This window comes from Notolepis coatsorum, assembly GCF_963971535.1.
Source record: "Notolepis coatsorum genome assembly, chromosome: 1".
Taxonomy (NCBI): domain Eukaryota; kingdom Metazoa; phylum Chordata; class Actinopteri; order Aulopiformes; family Paralepididae; genus Notolepis; species Notolepis coatsorum.
Window position 1 is genome coordinate 102996082 of NC_140165.1, and position 18360 is coordinate 103014441.

The following is an 18360-nucleotide window of genomic DNA, read 5'->3' on the forward strand; positions in this document are numbered from 1 at the left end:
TCTTTGCCAATAAATATAAAGTGTGTTTAGGTGTTCTAAAGTGGGTAAAGTGGATGCAGCAGTGAGTTGTTTGTTTAAAGTGAGTGTGTGCGTGTGGATGTGTGTGCTGTGAGTGCATTTGATGGTTGTTACGATTGTTCATTGTTCAACCCTTGTTCATTGAGCAATCATTGTTCATTGAGCATCCTGATGGCCTGGGGATAGAAGCTCCTTCTGAGTCTCTCTGTGCTTGCCATGAGACTCCGGTATCGCTTGCCTGACCGCAGCAGTTCAAAGAGGCAGTTGTTTGGGTGGCTGGAGTGATTATTTGATTATTCTCTTCGCCTGGCCCATGCACCGCTTGTTGTAAATGCCTTGGCGAGTGGGAAGCCCCCCTCCAATTGTGCGTTTGGCTGAACGGCCACTCTCTGTAGTCTGCTACGGTCTTGTGCAGTGCTATTCCCAAACCAGGAGGTGATATTGCCAGTCAGGATGCTCTCTATTGTGCATGAGTTGAAGTTCTTAAGGATCTTCTGACTCACGTTGAACTTCCTTAAGCACCTAAGGAAGTAGAGGCGTTGTCGTGCCTTCTTCACAACACTGTCAATGTGTGTGGTCCATGTCAAGTCCTCGGATATGTGGACTCCGAGGTACTTAAAACTGTTCACTCTCTCAACCGGTGCCCCATCGATGCTGAGGGGGCTGTAGTCCCTGACCCCCGACCTCCTAAAGTCCACAATCATCTCCTTTGTTTTGCTGACGTTCAGGGAGAGGCAGTTCTCTTGACACCATCCCGCTAGAACCTTAACCTCCTCCAGGTAGGCCCTCTCGTCGTTTGCAGAGATCAGATTAACCTAAACTCACTCAAGTTGCTCAACTTGAGACTCCCTTCCCCTTGTTCAGTAACAAAGACCAGAAAATGAACAAGGCAAACAAGGCAGGCTTTTCCAAGACCAGCCTGAGGCAGTTGACCGATCCACTTGACCTCACTAACCAGCCCTGGTCCAGCCCGGTAGTTGATGGCGGATGTCTTCGCTACATGGTGAAGTGGGAACAAAGTCAGACTTGGCAGGAGATTGACAGTTACCTGAGCTACATGCGGTGTCTTGGCCGTTGCACTCAGAAGATCATTGCTGTGATCTACAGATTTGCCCGGATATGATACATTTCACACCAAGGGCAAAGTTCAGCTGGTAATGCTGGTGCACCATCCACTCTTCTTAACCACGTTGAAGGGCTCTTACGATGTCATGAGAATCCAAGTGGCTCTCTCTGAAAGACAGAGGCACTACCTGCTCTTTTGTCACGCCTTCACTGGTTGTGATACGGTTTCTGCAATCGGAGGCCATGGGAAAACAACGCTCTTTGACAGGTTTTGTGCAGGGGATCTTGAACACATCGACATCTTCCTCGACATACATGCTACTAAGGACGCGGTGACCAGGGCTGGGATTGCAATTTCCAGCACATTTACCACACACCAGGTACTACTTTGGGTGAAATATGATACAAAATGTTCTCACGGACGGAGGCCGGGCTGATCAAATCGGAGACTCTACCTACAACAGACAGGTGCAGCTGCACAGCACTCTCTCCGTGCCTATCTCCAAACCCGGGACTGGATGCTGCTGCAGAGCATGTCTTTGGTCCCCAGTGACTATGGATTGATGGTAGATGTTCATGGTTATGAGCCACTAGACCCCATGGCTCCTGAGGAGCTACTCCGGTTCACAAGCTGTAATTGAAATGGAGATTGCAGCAACCGGTGGTGTATCTGCAAGAAGAATGGTGTCAAGTGTATCTCAGCATGTGGAAATTGTAAAGGCATTACTGTAATGCAATAATTGTATTCCTGATGGTGTAGAGTCTGGAGAAGACTCAGACCTTGACTCATGAAGCATTTGACATTGTGGATCAGTGTTGTTTTCTAAATTAATATTCGAGATATTGAAATAAACAAATAAAGCAACTTTTTAATTTACATGTAAAATTGGGCGTGGCCGTTTTTCCACCAAGGAGTGGTTTCAGTACAAAATACATGTTCGCAATCGATTAAGAAACATGAAAAAAAAAACTAGTTTGACACCTCACAAGGTGCTTAACACTTTAACTGCCACACACGAGATATCTCGGGTTTATTTTTATGTGGTTGAAAGCCACTCACGAGATTTCTCGGAATTTTTATTTTAAATTTTTTTAGCAATCTGAAATAATATTGCATCACGCAAGCCTACCCGAGTATACACGAGCTCCGCCGGAGATTATATGTGGAAAAAAGCGCCCCCTATCGTCTTTCAGATGACATAAGGGATTTTGGAATGGACTCAATGAAAATGGATGGGGAAAAAAATCCGGTACTCCACATTTTCCAGTCCACTGATCCAGCCGGGGTTACCACAGTTCATTCTGGAGCGTCTGAGCCCCGCTGATCATGGAGTTCTACTGTATCGCGTTGGATCCATACACTTATCGATTTTTTCGAATGGTGATCAGGAATTGGAATATACCAGTTGGATACCATCTGATGTCAGGTAAGGACTCTATGTTATCAGTGTTAGGATAATCAGACTAATTTTGATGAAGTTATAGGCTGTTTTGTGAAATGGACTCTTTCGGTTTCACTGTAAAAGTCAGAGAGGAAATCAACGCGGCGATTATCCGTGCGCGGCCCGAATGTGCTTGCGTGCACGTATAATATTGATCATCTAGCGTTTATTTGAAAACGATTCATAAAAAGGCCAACGAATATCAACGTTGTGGAATATTCCAGTAAAGGACGATTTTCATAGAATGGTCCAGAATGGGCTGTTTTTTATCTGAAAACGGGTGCTTTTCTAAATGCTCTGAAACGGAAATGACGCGATAAAAAAACAATCTGCCTTGACAGCACTGACTGGAAAATAGTCTTTGATAATGCGATGGGCAGATTAGACACATAGCCATAATTTAAAACATAGATTAGGCGATATTAACGTTAACATTGGCGCTGATGGTGGCATTCAGCGGGTAAAAAGGAAAACCCGGCGTGGCGCTCAAAGTGTTAAGGCAAAAATAAACGTTTAAAATTCTTCACAGATAAGGTTCCGGGTACTCCAACTTTCAGCAGCTGTCACAGGTTTTCCTATGGGAGTTGAATACAAATATTTTTATATGTGTTATTAGACACATTTACAAACACATTGGTGAAGAAATGTCTTGGTAAGGAATTTATTCCAAGATTGTTTTATATTTCCCTGACTAATTGTATACATATCTGTAGATACTACACTACAACTTACCTACTCTTACTAGTTATGCTTCTGTATGGTACAATGGTACTAGCATGACTTACTACCATAGTGTCTTTATACCTGTATCACTGTACATATTAATACTACCACTCTGTACATACATCTGATTAGCACTATTACTCAGTAGTACTAATTTATATATATGTTATACCCAGTTTAATCACCTGTACATTGTATAGTACTATTGCATTTTACTGTTACATTTGCACTCTGGTTGAAAACCAAACTTATTTTCTTTGTACTGTACTTGTGCTGTATAATGACAATACATTTAAATCGAATCTAAAATCATATGCTGGTGCTCTAGTGTGACATCTAGTTGCTGAATGTTATCTATACCACCTTTTTTACAAACAGCTCACATGCTCTTCTTTGACCTTGAAGTTATAAATTTTACAGTGTAAAATTCTCCATATCAGTACAGAAGATGTTGCTACAGTCTGTGATCTCTAATGTAACTACATACATGTTACATTAAGAGTCCATCCTTGTTTCTTTCACAAAACAACGAAAGGTTATGACTATAACCTAGTCACCTCGCGTCTCGCTCTTCGCCATACAGAGATATATCCTTATACCCATGCACTTGACCAGGCCCCGCCCCAGTGTCCACCTATAAGACACCGGACATGGTCATACTCGCCCTTCCTCGGAAAAAGTTTCCATCATAGAAAACCCAACCAAGGGACCTCAGGGCGCGCTAAGAGCGAGACGCTCAGCCAGTACTCATATAACTAGGTTATAGTCATAACCTTTCATTATATAGCCTACTGGCCTCCCGTCTCGCTCTTCGCCATACCGAGATATGGGACAGAGCAGACGCGTGGCCCGACAAATGTACCCCCTGAGGACCCGCAAGCCCTACTACCAGGGGGGAGGGGAGTCCCGTCCACCCGCGCTTCCTAGTGAAGAGGGGGCGGCAGTCAACTCCACCAAAGTGCGAAAAAAGAGGGAACTAGAGACCCCTAAAAACGCACAGCACAGGCGGGACCACGTGTGACACATCACCCGTGGCACACACCCACACACCCCAGCTAACCCACCGAAAGGCGGGACGCAGGGGAGGTCCCAGACCTCAGAACCGCCTGGGAGACAGAACCCCCAGTCATGTCCATGAGGTAAAACCTAACGAAGGGACCCGGGGAGGACCAGGAGTCCTCCACCGAGGCCCCCCCTAACAAGGCGGCAGAGGTCGCCACTCCACGAGTGGAGTGCGCCCTGACACCCCCAGGGGGGGCCAGTCCAGCCAACGTGTAGCAAAGGGCAATGCCCTCGCACAACCAATGTGACAGGCGCTGTTTGGACAGTGCCTTACCAGCGCGAGAGCCACCGTAACAAACAAAGCTGATCGGTAGCCCTGAAGTCCTGAGTCTGACTAAGGTAAACCCCCAAAGCCCGGACGGGACACGACAAGTGAAGGCTCGCCTCTAACTCACCAGCGTGAGGAGGCGGATGAAACGCCTGAACCACAATATCCCTGGAGCGAAAAGAGCTCCGGATATTTTTTGGCACGAAGACTGGATTAGGCCTCAGAGTCGCACCGCTATTGACACGAATAGACAAGCACTCAGGCTGCACAGAGAGAGCACACAGCTCACCCACGCGCTTAGAGGAGGTGATGGCCGGCAGGAATGCAGTCTTGAAGACAGCTGTTCCAAAGACGCCTCAGACAACCGGCCGAGGACCAGTTGGAGGTCCCAACTCGGAGACAGAGAACGTTCCAACGGCTTAAGACGCCGAGCGCCAAGCAGGAAACGCTTCACAAGAGGGTGGCTGAACAACGTAGGGCTGGGCGATATGGCCAAAAACGTTATCGCGATAAAATTATAAAATTATTTTCATATAACTCGATATCGATAATTATCGTCGATATACATTTACATTTACATTTAGTCATTTAGCTGACGCTTTTATCCAAAAAGCGACTTACAAGTTCTGTACGACAAGCCATCAGGAAGGGCACAACTCTATCAGCTGAGCAACAATGTTCATCAAAGTGTTGAGTGCTACAGTGTAGGTTAGTTTATTAGGACAAGTGCATGACAGTACGGTTAGTTAGGGTTAGATTTTTATTTTATTTTTTTTTTTTTTTAATTCAGATAATGGTTGAAGAAGTGCGTCTTTAGTCGACGGCGAAAGATTGGACGTGATTCGGCTGTCGTAACTGGGGTGGGTAGTTCATTCCACCATTGTGGGGCAAGGACTGAGAATAGGCGACTTCTCTTTGATGACCCTCCCGGAGCTATAGACAGATATAATGTCTGTCAAGTTTAATTAACTTCTTATGCCCGGCGCCGATGGACGGGCTATTAATAGACTTGTTTTTGCTGCTGCGAATGTCTCGAGAGTCGAGTTGATGTCGTCATCAGTCCGCGCACGTTAGCAGTTAGCCAGAGCAAGCGGAGTATCTCATGACGACTTCAAACTTGAAATGGTAACAACCGATGAGGTACTCAAAAAATTGAGCGCCCTCCAACCTAACAAGGCCACTGGCCATGACAACATCCCCTCCAAATTCCTCAGAGACGCAGCAGCCGCCATCACCCCAGTCATCACACACATAATAAACCTCTCTATAAGACAGGGGCACGTCCCCAAGGACTTCAAAATTGCGAGAGTGACCCCTCTACACAAAAAGGGCAGCAAATTACACCCAGGCAACTACCGCCCTGTTTCTATTCTTACCTCCATCTCGAAAATCATGGAGAAAATAGTCTACGAACAGGTCGAAAAGTACCTGGCGGAAAAAAACCTAATCTACGAATTCCAATCTGGCTTCAGAACGTCCCACTCCACTGACACATGCCTCCTCTATTTGAACGACCACATCAAACAAGAGGTGGACGCGGGCAAATACTGCGGCATGGTCATGCTGGACCTACAAAAGGCCTTCGACACTGTCAATCACTCCATTCTAATGGACAAGCTAAAAGCAATTGGTTTTGATAGCCTATCAGTGAGCTGGATGCAATCCTACCTAGAGGGGAGAGAACAGATGGTAGAGGTAAACGGTACTCTATCCCCCCCCCTCACAGTGAGCTGTGGTGTTCCACAAGGAAGCATACTAGGACCGCTACTCTTCCTAATTTATGCAAATGACATGTCGTCAGCCTGTGACTGCAATTTGTTCCTGTTTGCGGACGACTCAGCCCTGCTGGTCTCTGACAAGAACAAATTGCAGGTTGAAAAAACCCTCAGCACGGAACTAGGCAAAATCTGCATATGGCTCGCTGATAACAAACTATCATTACACATGGGCAAAACAGAGTCCATTCTCTTCGGTTCAAATAACAAACTCAGCAAGACCGACGGATTCTCAGTTACAGTGGGTGACAATATTGTCACAAGGAAAGACGAAATTACCTACCTGGGTTCCATCCTAGAGGCAAATCTTTCCTGTGACAAAATGGCATCCAATGTAATAAAAAAAGTCAACCAACGAACTAGATTCTTGTACCGGATCTCCTCTCTGGTAAACAAGAATACCCTGAAGACTCTGGCAGGAGCACTCGTTCAAGGGTACTATGACTATGCGTGCACCTCAAGGTACCAAAGCACCTCAAAGGCGCTTAAAACAAAATTACAAACATCACAAAACAAACTGGTCAGACTACTGCTTGACCTGAACCCCAGAACCCACCTCACCCCTGCCCACTTTGCCAACCTAGGATGGCTTAGAGTAGACGACAGAGTACAGCAACTTGCAATGGGCCTGGTCTACAAGATACACTATACGACCGGGGTGCCCATGTACATGTCAAAATACTTCCCAAAGGTCAGTGAATACCACAACCACTACACCAGAGGAAGCTCAACAAATCATGTGAAACCCAGATTCGGCTCAAACAAGGGACTAAACACGTTTCGCAATTATGCCACAACAATGTGGAACGCCCTACCCAAAGCTGTAAAGGAATGTGAATCCCTGCCCACATTCAAAACCGCTCTTAAAGAGCACCTACGGGAGGCTGCAATTCGAAACTGGCCACCGTAAATGCCCAAAACCCCCACCACCTCCTAATAGACAGTCTCCTCCCCACCGCATGTATATATTCCCTCCCCGCCGTATGTATATTTCCCTCCCACCCACCCACCCCCTCCTAATGTACAGTCCCCTCCCCATCATATGTATATACTCTGTCAGGATCTAGGGGTAACAGTACTGTATATTTGAATACCGCCTATGTCACAAATGTATCAGTACTAAATACCTATATGTCCCTATGCCATAAATGTCATGTATGTTGTGTATGTCATAAATGTCTATATGAATTGAAAATGGGGGACCCTGATGGAAACAAGACAAACGTCTTTCTCAGGTCTGCATCCCCTTAACAATTGTATGTATTGAGCCGTACTGTATTGTACCCATTCTGCAATCTGTTAAATAAAGTTTTCATTCATTCATTCATTCATTCATTCATTCATTCATTCATTCATGACAATGTACTAAATATGACCCTAAAATACTCTGTTCCGCCCCAATACATTGCAACGACATCCACCGTATACCCCACACTACTATAACAGTTACCTTCAGAATTCAAAACACACACCAACTCGGCAGGTAAACTGTAAAATAGCGCCGTGCAAGCTAATTATCCTAGCCAGCCTTGTTTCCAAGCGGTGTATTCCATGACAATGTACTAAATATGACCATAAAATACTCTGTTCCGCCCCAATACATTGCAACAACGTCCACTGTATACCCCACACTACTATAACAGTTACCCTCAGAATTCAAAACACACATCAACTCGGCAGGTAAACTATAAAATAGCGCTGTGCAAGCTAATTATCCTAGCCAGCCTCGTTTGCTACTTGAGCTCTACGTCTCCTTCCGCTGTCGGCCATCTCCTTCACTGATTGGTTGTTAGTGCGTGTGCTCATATCCAAGCTTGGAAAATCGATATATCGAAACTTTACGACCACGTTTCATGTTTATTTCGAGGAAATAATTCATCACGATAGTTATCGTTATCGTTTTATCGCCCAGCCCTAGAACAACGTAACGCCCTCAAACCCCACATGACAAGAGGATATAGCCGCGACATATACCCTCACCGTCGAAGCCGACAGTCTACCCAAAATAGACTGAAGGAAGGAAAGGACAGCGTCCAGGGGGCAGGACACCGGGTCCAAGCCCCCCACTCTACACCACTCTTGGAAATACGCCACCTACCCGCGTAAGCCATGGTAGAGGACGGAGCACGCGCGTGCCGGATAGTGTTAACCACAGAATAGCCAAGACGCATCCCCACCAGATTCACACTAACAGCAGCCAAGCCTAGAGGCTGCGCCAGAACAGGAAGGCAGAACAGAGTTCCGCGTGCCTGAGAGAGGGCCCTTGGTGACCACGGAACAAGCCACGGCGGGGCCACACAGAGCTGAATCAGGGCCGGGGACCAAACAGCTGAGCCCCGGCCCGGCACGACCAGGACCAAGTCCCGCGCTCCCGACGTACCCGCCCCAACAGCTGAGCTATCAGGTGTAAGGGGGGGGAAAGCGTACAGAATCCCGGACGGCCACGGAATCGGTCCCAGACCTGCCCGACTATGTCTGGACGTAATCCCCACTCGTCAGGGTGAGGACCGCCCCGCGACATCACACCTGCACCCACATTCACCCTGCCGGGGATGTGGAGAGCCCTCAGGCTGCGCAGATGGAGAAACGCCCATAGCCAGCCGACCGCCGCCCGGTGCAGACGGGGGGAGCGTACTCCTCCCTGTCTGTCGATATACGACGCTGACGTCGTGTTGTCCATCCTGATCAAAACACTGTTTGAGGACCAGAAGGACTGCCTTCAATTCCAACACATTGAATGTAGCGCAGACCGGGCAGCATGGTCTTGCCAGCTGCCCCCTACTCCGTTGGCCCGACACGTCCCCCCCCCAGTGAGGGAGGCGTCGGTGAAGACCGTGATGTGTGACAGCCTGCTACCCATGGGGACCCCGCTGGTGAGGGCCCCAGGCTGACATGGGAACCTTAGCCGCTTCCACTTGCCTCTCACCGGGTCTATTTCCATACTGGAAAACCACCTCTGTATCCTCCTCACGGGGGGAAGAGGAGGCCAAGAGGGACCATGGAATGAGCAGATGCCATCATACCGAGCAGGCGCATCACGGACAGCGCGGTAACCGTCCTAGGACGGAACCTCCCGAGCGTGCCGAGAACACCCACTCGCCGCCATTCCGAGAGGGATGCCCATATAGACCTTGAGCTTAGAATAAGCCCAAGTACTCCACCCGTTGACTGGGAAGAGGAGTACTCTACTTCCAGTCTACAGCAAAACCCAGGCTGGTGAGGAATTCCACCACCTGCCTGGTATGAGACCTGACGATCTACCCTGACCGCCAAGGACCAGAACGTCATCCAGGGCAGAATACACTTCGTAACCCCCGACGACGCAGAGGCCCCAGTGCGGTCTCCACGCACTTGGTGAAGATGCGGGGAGCCAGAGAATAGCCGAACGGCAGCCTCTGGTACTCATACGCTAAACCCTGCAAAGGAAGCATAGGTAAGCCCTAGGATGGAAGATCGGGGATGCGAATACGCATCCTACAGGTCTATGGAGGAGAACCAGGCCCCCACCTGACAGCGTTCAACAGGTGGGAGATGGTCAAAATGCTGAACCTCCCATGGGACAGGTCCAGCATGGGTCTGACACCCCCCCTCCCGATTTCTCGGGCACCAGAGAATACCGGGAGGAAACGCCACGCATTGTGTCCTCCTTTGGGACTACGACGATGGCTTGCTTCGCCCACAGAGATTGGATCTCATTGGCCAGAGCTGTCACTGCTGGTGACCCTGACAATAGGGTCTGTACCAAACCTGAAAATGGGTGGGGTTGTGTAAACACAAGTCCCTGCCTCAGCGTTCTCTCCATCCACCTCGACATATGGCACTGCTGTAGCCATATGTGATGATAATCCCAAGCGCACCCGCCGCCACTTGGCGCTGGTCCACCAGATACCGTAGATAGGCGGCCCGGTCCCGCCCGCTGTGCGTAGCCAACCCTCGACCCGCTAACCGCGCGAGCAGAGCGTTCCGTGGAGTCGGGACATCGGACCCTGACACTACCCACGAGGCAATCGCACCCAAGGGGGGACCCCGACAGAAAGGGCCGGTTTGATACGGGAGAAGCTGACATCATACTAGGTGACAAAAGCTCCCCCACTGAACACCCCTCCAGCATGGACTGCTGAGGAATTGTTCTACAGCTGGACATGCAAGGTGTGAGGCCCCCACACTGCCAGATAGGGTGGGTTCCTACACACCGTAGCCCTGCAGTGATATTACTACCACCCAAATCACGCGCGCCTGCCAGACCACTGCCGGTCTTCCGGGAGTGGGAGGCACTAACGTGATACCCGGCCTGGCGAAGGCGAGGTCGGGGGAACCCGCACTGTTTGCCTCAAGAGGTCTCGAGCCCCCCTGCTGACAACCTTTGTAGTTGACAGACGTAACACCAGGCTCAACCAAACACAGACGCAGAACGTGTGGCGTGGGAACCGCTTGACAGCACAACATTCTCACGGACAGACCCAGTTTCAGCCATCAACTGGGTGTCAGCCCCTGTCCCCATGAGAAGCGAAACGTGGGGCCGCTTGCGCTTCATTGAAGACACGCGACCCGCAACCAAAGGAAACAAATCAGAGCCCTTATCCCGCTGGTGTTGGGCGAGGCCGTGCTCTCACCTCTGGCTGCGCGGTCTGAGGCGGTGTGGGGCCTAGGTCAAATACCGCCCGCACTCCTGCGGAAAGACCAAAGTCCCTCTGTGGAGAGGGGAGCCCTGAGGAGGGAAAAAAACGTCGCTCCCCCTCAAAGGGAGACTGACCCAACCAAGATGTCTGTAAACAAGCGTTGACAGCATCCTAGCCCTCCCTGCGGTTATAGCTTGCGGCTAGGTCAAAGCTAATAACGTCAAAACCTTGCGCGATGTTTTGACGTTGGCTGGCCTTCAAGTCCCCACCACCCAAGACCATTTTTGACAGAAAAAACAGCAATTCGAACAATGTTACTAGTCGCTGCTAATTCTATACCGTGGCGGTATAGGCTTAACAGCCCACCAGCCACCTGCCGGGCCGACTCACCTCATGGCGTCGGCCGGGCGGGGCACTGTTCCAACATGCCAGAGGCAAAGGACTGATGCCACCTGCTTCACAAGCACGGAGCACCAGTGGTGGTTGCAACCAGAAACCTCCACTGTGGTGTGCACCCATGAAGGGGTAAATGAATAAATGAACTAAAACTCCACCAACACACTGCAGAATGGGCTAGCCCATACACACAATGTTAAGGTTATGCGGGCCAGAGAAACACCAGTCCCGCACACAATTCATAGATTCACAAAAAACACACCAGCCCTAGGCCTCAGCCCATTCACCCATGAAAAGGTAAACAAGCCCCCGTCAAAACTCCCAACAGTAGACACCGATTGACCGTCAGCATGAATGTTTAAGAGGAGGGAAGACCTTTTTAAAAAGACAGCCCTCGGCGGGGGATCAACGGAACAGTAACCCAGCATCGTAGCATAGCATTAGCCGCGCGCTCCAGGATAGCCGGGAAAACGACAACGTTTACCCAGATATCCTGCCCCTTGCACCAATACACAACTCGGTTGTCTCACGGGACAACGAGCAGTATCACAAATGCCAGCATTGACGCCTGGTGGCACAGGCCCTACCTGAGCGCGACCTAGCCACGACAGCTAGCCGCCGCGCGACGTCTCTCGATCCGCTGTCAGAAGAGCGAGGAAACCCCAGGACAGGCCCAATGCGCTGTTAGAATGTGCCAAGAAGATTCCAGGGGCTGACAAATCTCCGGCGAAAACCCAACATTGTTCAATTTCCTTCTGCTAGTTCATGGAGTGCACTGCAGCGTCCATGATGGAAACGAAAAAAAGAGGAAGGGCGAGTATGACCATGTCCGGTGTCTTATAGGGGGACACTGGGGCGGGGCCTGGTCAAGTGCATGAGTGCATTGTTTTCGTTAATGAAGTACAGTAGGTACTGGAGATAAGGATATATCTCGGTATGGCGAAGAGCGAGACGCGAGGCCAGTAGGCTATATAACAGCTATGTCAATATCAATCTTAATCTCAATCTTAAATGTTCCTTTACTTAATTAGTCAACAAGTATTTTCTGGCCAGTATCCAAGTTATTTTTGTTGTACTGTACTTGTGCTGTATAATGACAAAACATTTGAATCTAATCTAATCTAATCTATATTATCAGTATACATATCAACTCACCCAGTATGACGGCGATGATGGTTGTGGTGAAGTAATAGATTACTGCTCGCAGGCCTATTTTTCCTGAAACCTCTGAATCCAATGCAGCAACCCCTGTGGACACACAACTCTTTAATATCATACACTACAATTGCTCTAGAACAGTGGTTCTCAACCTGGGGGTCGGGAACCCCAGGAAGGTTACAATATGATTTTGGGCAGGTCACGAAAATAATGTTAATCATTTTAAACTTTTGCAGTATAGAGGATTTCTTTTGTTTCTTGGATCCTTGCTCCTAGTACAACAGTAGTACACAAATTAATCAATAAGAACAGTGTAGGATTTAAGAATTAGCAGCATATTAAAGTTTAGCAGCATACAATAACAAAAAAGAACAATTTGTGCACAAAGTGTAGTGTGTGCAAATCAGTATTGATCTTACCCTATCTCACTTTATCTGACCTTATTTCATTTGACTTTATTTAATCTTATCCTATTTAATTTAATTTAATTTGATCTAATCGTATCTTACTTTATCTTATTTAATTTGATATTATCTTATCTTATCGTATCTTATCTTATCGTATCTTGTGTCATCATACTTGATCTTGTCTCCTATTATCTTATCTTATGACTTGAGACACGTTTCAAGTTACCTGTTATCATGCTGGAGATGATGAGAGGCAGGATGACTAACTTGAGCATCCTCATCAGGATCTCTCCAGGGAAGCCAAAGTACTGCTTTTCGAGGCTGGAGAGGGACGCATACTCTCTGACCACGACGCCCAGCCCGATCCCTGAGAGGAAGAAGGAAGAAGATGACTTCAATTAAATTGTCAAGGCAATTGATAAGATAAGATATTCCTTTATTGATCCCCTTGGGGAAATAGCAACATGGGGGGGGGGGGGGTACAGGTATTGGCAGGGTAATAGTAGAAATACAGTACATTAATATAGGCAATAAAATTTGATCTGAATATAAAAAGATGAGAAAAATAAACAGTGTAAACAATGTAATTAACGATGGATATAAAAAGATGAGAAAAATGTACGGTGTAAACAAAAGGGTATGCCCTATCGGTTATATTATACGTTACAATAAAGAGTAAAAGTAAACAGTATACACAAGGTGCAGTATACACAAGGTACCCTAATTGGCACGATATACATTATATGTTGAATTATGTCTTTCCATATATCCCTCCAAGTAAGACATACACACGGTCCCGTACGCATGTCTTCAGATAGGACAGGGCACAGGGTTGCAGTGCAGCGCCCTTAGAGCAGTTTGGAGGGGTTAGTGCCTTGCTCAAGGACACTTTGGCAGATATAGTGGGCACGATTATGCATTATGCTTCAGCCTGTACTTTTTCAGTCACTGCCAGAATCAAAGACCGTTGACAGTCTGGAATGATGTGCATATTGTATTGTGTGTGATGACCATATAAAACGACTAGGCTACTACTCATTTCGATTTCAAACATTCAAATAGCAATTTTCCCATGGGGATTAACAATTGTATCTCATCTCATTGTGTCATGATATGTGTCATTTGAAAACCCCAATGGTTCATTTCACACTTACTATGCATAAGAAGAAATAATGCAATAACATTTCAGGATCAGTTGTCTTATGTCAAGTTGTCCCTTACAAATAAAGTGTCACGGTAGTTTCAGTTTTACCATTGTATCGGCCATATATAAATCAATTACCACGGTGCTGCCATGGTGAAAGTCATGTTTCGCTGTGGTACTGTACCACTTTTGCATTTAAATAATACCACAGTATACTACAATTTAAAGGTGCTATAGATAAAATGTTTATGTTTTTTAAATAATACATCTACAGAGCTTTTAGAAAGGTACAGAACAAAAAATTCAAGTATTGCTTTCCACCCAATTTTTTTTTTTATAAATTAATTAATACATTTTTTTTATCCACTTTTTTCTCCTCTTTTTCCATTTTTCTCCGATCCCAATTTGCCGTGCCAATTCTCCCCTCCCCTGTCTTGAACGTTTCTCGCATGTGCCGCCCACTGGCCGGTTGTAGGGAGGATAGAAGCCTTGCATCACATGTCCCCTCCGATACATGTGGAGGCAGCCTGTCACATCTTTTCACCTGCCAGCGCGGACTCTCATTTGGCGAGGTGTAACATCTGGGAGGCTCACACTACCCCCGCCATTTTCCTGTCTCTGCTGTGCAGGCGCCCCAACCGACCTGTAGGAGTCGCTGTCCACAACGTCCAGATTACAGGGGTGGCCAACCCGCGGCTTGCGAGCCACATGTGGCTCTTTGCCCGTCAATGTGTGGCTCTTCCATCCAAAAAAAAAAAAAAAATACTATTTTATTTTTATTTTTTTATGTCACTCATTCCATAAGGACGTAGAATAAACATTTACAGATTTTTTTTTAAATGGTCCATTTGCATGTTCTTGGTATCTGAATCTAGGGACATCTATGGATCAGTGTCAGAAATTGTGTGTCTGTTACTAGGCTTGAGTAAATTGTAATGAACCAAAGGAGAATATCAATTCTATTTAAAAAAAAAAACACCATGCTAAAATTTACCAGACCTGAAAAATCTAAGCAAATGAATAAAGGGAAGATGATTAAACAGAAGGTTTTGTAGATACAGTACTGAATTCTGCCATCTTTTTTATAATGTAAATTTCTCCACCATTTTTCATCGTATTGCAACACCGTTTTTTGCAAGACATTCACAGAAAGGTAGAGAAACTAACTGCGTTCTTATTTATGGCAATAACGTTCAGGTTTGTGGAAGATAATCCCAAATAATAAGAGAAATAAAAAAGTTAATCCAGAAGTCAGATGATTGATAGGGGCTGGCATGAGCTGGGTAGGGTAGTTTTTCTAAATTCGAAAGCCCTGAGTCTCTTCCTTCAAAAGACTACACTCACTTTTGGCTGTGCCACTTCCTCCTGTCAATATGCGCCGGTTTCCGACTCAATGCCCTGAGATTTCTATAATCTTATATTTCACTAATAACAGTTAAAATCATTGGTAAACAAACGTAATGCTGAAAATATACACTTTTACTGTATATCTCGGGCTTAAGAGGCCCAAATTAAAAAGACATTAGCAACTTCAGAGGCCAGATGGTGGGACATATAAACACATTTACTATCAAATAGCATTGTGAGGCTGAACAACAGGACCAATTGACTATACATGTGCTTAACATTTTTTAAATAAACATTTTTCTTTTTAAATGGCTAAAAGTGATTTTGTAATTTTGCAACCGTGGGTCTCACAGGGTACTTTTAACCATGTGAGGCCCAAATAAAAAAGACATTAGCAACTTCAGAGGCCAGAGGGTGAGACCTATAAACACATGAAGGGTGCCGTGACTGAAAAAAAAGGTTGAGAAACGCTGGCTCTTTGTGGTACCAAAGTAATTTTTGTGGCTCTTAGTCTCTGACTGGTTGGCCACCCCTGCTCTAGTGCAACAACCAGGTGTTATCTTTAAACGATAATAGTGATGGTAATAGCATAAAAAGTTATTTATGGAAATACCATGATACTTTTTGGGAAATGTATACGATGATACTTCTTTGTTTGTGGTAACTAACGTCAGTCGTACTTGTATCAAGAGCTCTCCCACCTCCTCTTATTTTGTTTTGTCATTGGTATAAGCTACCATTTTGCTCCCATTTTGACTGGAGGATTATACCTTTAAAATGGTAAAATGGAAAAAGAGATCAGTGTGAGCAGCAAACGAAGCTCACGAAGACCATCAACCTTTTTACAGGTCAATATAGTTTCCTTTCCCTGGAGTTTACGAGACTTATTGCACATCGCCGTACATTTTTCTTCCCATAAACGCCAAGCCGTATCTTACTCAGCGTTCCTCTGCCGACACCAAAACATCCAAGTGTGTCACGGACTGCTGTTTAACCCTCTCACTACCACACTACCACACTACCAAAGGGATAACCTTTTCACTGTGACGCTACAGAAGGTTGATTGATTGATTGATTGATTGAAAACTTTATTAACAGATTGCAGAATGGGTACAATACAGTACAGCTCAATACACACAATTGTTAAGGGGATGCAGACCAGAGAAAGACTTTCGTCTTGTTTACATCAGGGTCCCCCATTTTCAATTCATCAGGACATATATGACATACATGACATACAGATAGTCAGTACTGCTACATCTATACATTTATGACATACCAGATTTGCAAATACAGTACTGTTTGTGATACAGAAGGAGTCAGGAAAAGGGAGTATATACATTTGACGTAGAAACTGTACATTGGAGGAGGTTGGGTGGGGGGGGTTGGGTACACTGGGATATTGACAACCATACTGGGTAATCTACATTGGAGGTGGTTGGGGGGGGGGGGGGGGGGCACACTGTATAAACAAGCAAAACTGTACATTGAGGGGGGGGGGAGACACTGTACAAACAAACAAAATTGTACATTGGACTATTGACAAAACCATACTAGGTAAATTACTGTACATTGGAGGGGGTTGGGTTAGGATATTTACAGGGGCCAGTGTTGAATTGCCTGGTTAACCCTTTCACTACCACGATACAGACGGTTAACACTTTCACTACCACACTACAGAAGGTTAACCCTTTCACTACCACACTACAGAAGGTTAACCCTTTCACTACCACACTACAGAAGGTTAACCTTTCACTACCAGACTTTTGAGAACTGAACAATGGTGTTGTAGTCGAGTCACTAGATCTCGAGTCTGAGTCGAGTCTCAAGTCCCCAGTGTTCGAGTCCAAGTCCGAGTCACCAAAGAAGAGCCTGAGTCGTGTCCGAGTCGAGTCCCCATTAGCCTAGTCCGAGTCAGAGTAATCGAGGTTGAGTCCACTCCACTTGAAATTAATTGTATTTGGGTCATTGACGGATAAGACTTTTCAATAGGCCAATTTTAAAATACAAAAAATAAGGATATATTTGGCCATTTTTCAAACATTTGGAATGTAGTGTATACATGCATTTATGAAAGAAAACCAAATTAAGAGATTTTAGTGTTTTTAAAGTTGAATTAATAGGACATGGCCTTAATAAAAGTCATTTGGGGCGACCGTAATTTATCTCAAAATTAATATATTTCCTTAATTTATTTATCTTGTTATGAGTGATTGCTGTATTGTTCTTCAAATACATTTTCATTTAAAGTGGCTTAAAGATCCAAATTCAAATGTTTCATGAGTCATTATTTTAATTTGCTATGGGATCATCATGTTATGATGTTGTTGTTTGGTCCTGACAAGAGTCTCAAAGTCTGGGGTGATGGTAGACAAGCAACTCTGAGGTCATGCTCAATGTCCAATCTGTTCCTCTGCTCTGTCTTCAGCTGGACCAGAGCTGAGAAGCCACTTTCACAAAGATAGGTAATAAAAAAAAAAAAATCATTTTTTGTTTTGTTTTTGTTGTTTACATTGGTTTTCGATTAGTCGACTAATCGAAAAAATAATCGGCAGATTAGTCGACTACCAAATTAGTCATTAGTTGCAGCCCTATATGACAATACAGAAATGTATTTATCTAGAACAACTGCTCGAAGGAATGGATACCTAATTATGTATATAAGAAAACTGTTGTTTATGAAGACAACCAGGGAACCATTGCAATTGCTAGAAACCCTGTGTGCCGACAGAGGTGTAAACATGTGGATATAAAATATCACTTCATCAGATCTGTCATCAGAGAAGAAAGGATGACACTTGTTTATTGTCCTACAGACGACATGGTAGCAGATGCTATGACAAAGCCTGTCTCCAAACTGAAATTGAGAAGATTTGCACAGGTCATGTTTGGTGTGTAAATATTGCCTGTTATGTAATATTGACTGCCATATTCTT

General features: G+C 45.7%; 1 protein-coding gene across 1 annotated transcript in view; it reads right to left on the reverse strand.

The window, feature by feature from the left end:
• Positions 1-18360, reverse strand: part of slc1a1 (solute carrier family 1 member 1) — a gene marked incomplete at both ends in the record, with an annotated part of 40533 nt that overhangs the window by 14867 nt on the left and 7306 nt on the right. Inside the window, 2 exons of the mRNA XM_084335928.1 lie at positions 12524-12616; positions 13160-13300. Coding sequence (XP_084192054.1) covers positions 12524-12616; positions 13160-13300 — 234 coding nt within the window. The remainder of the gene's footprint in view (positions 1-12523; positions 12617-13159; positions 13301-18360) is intronic.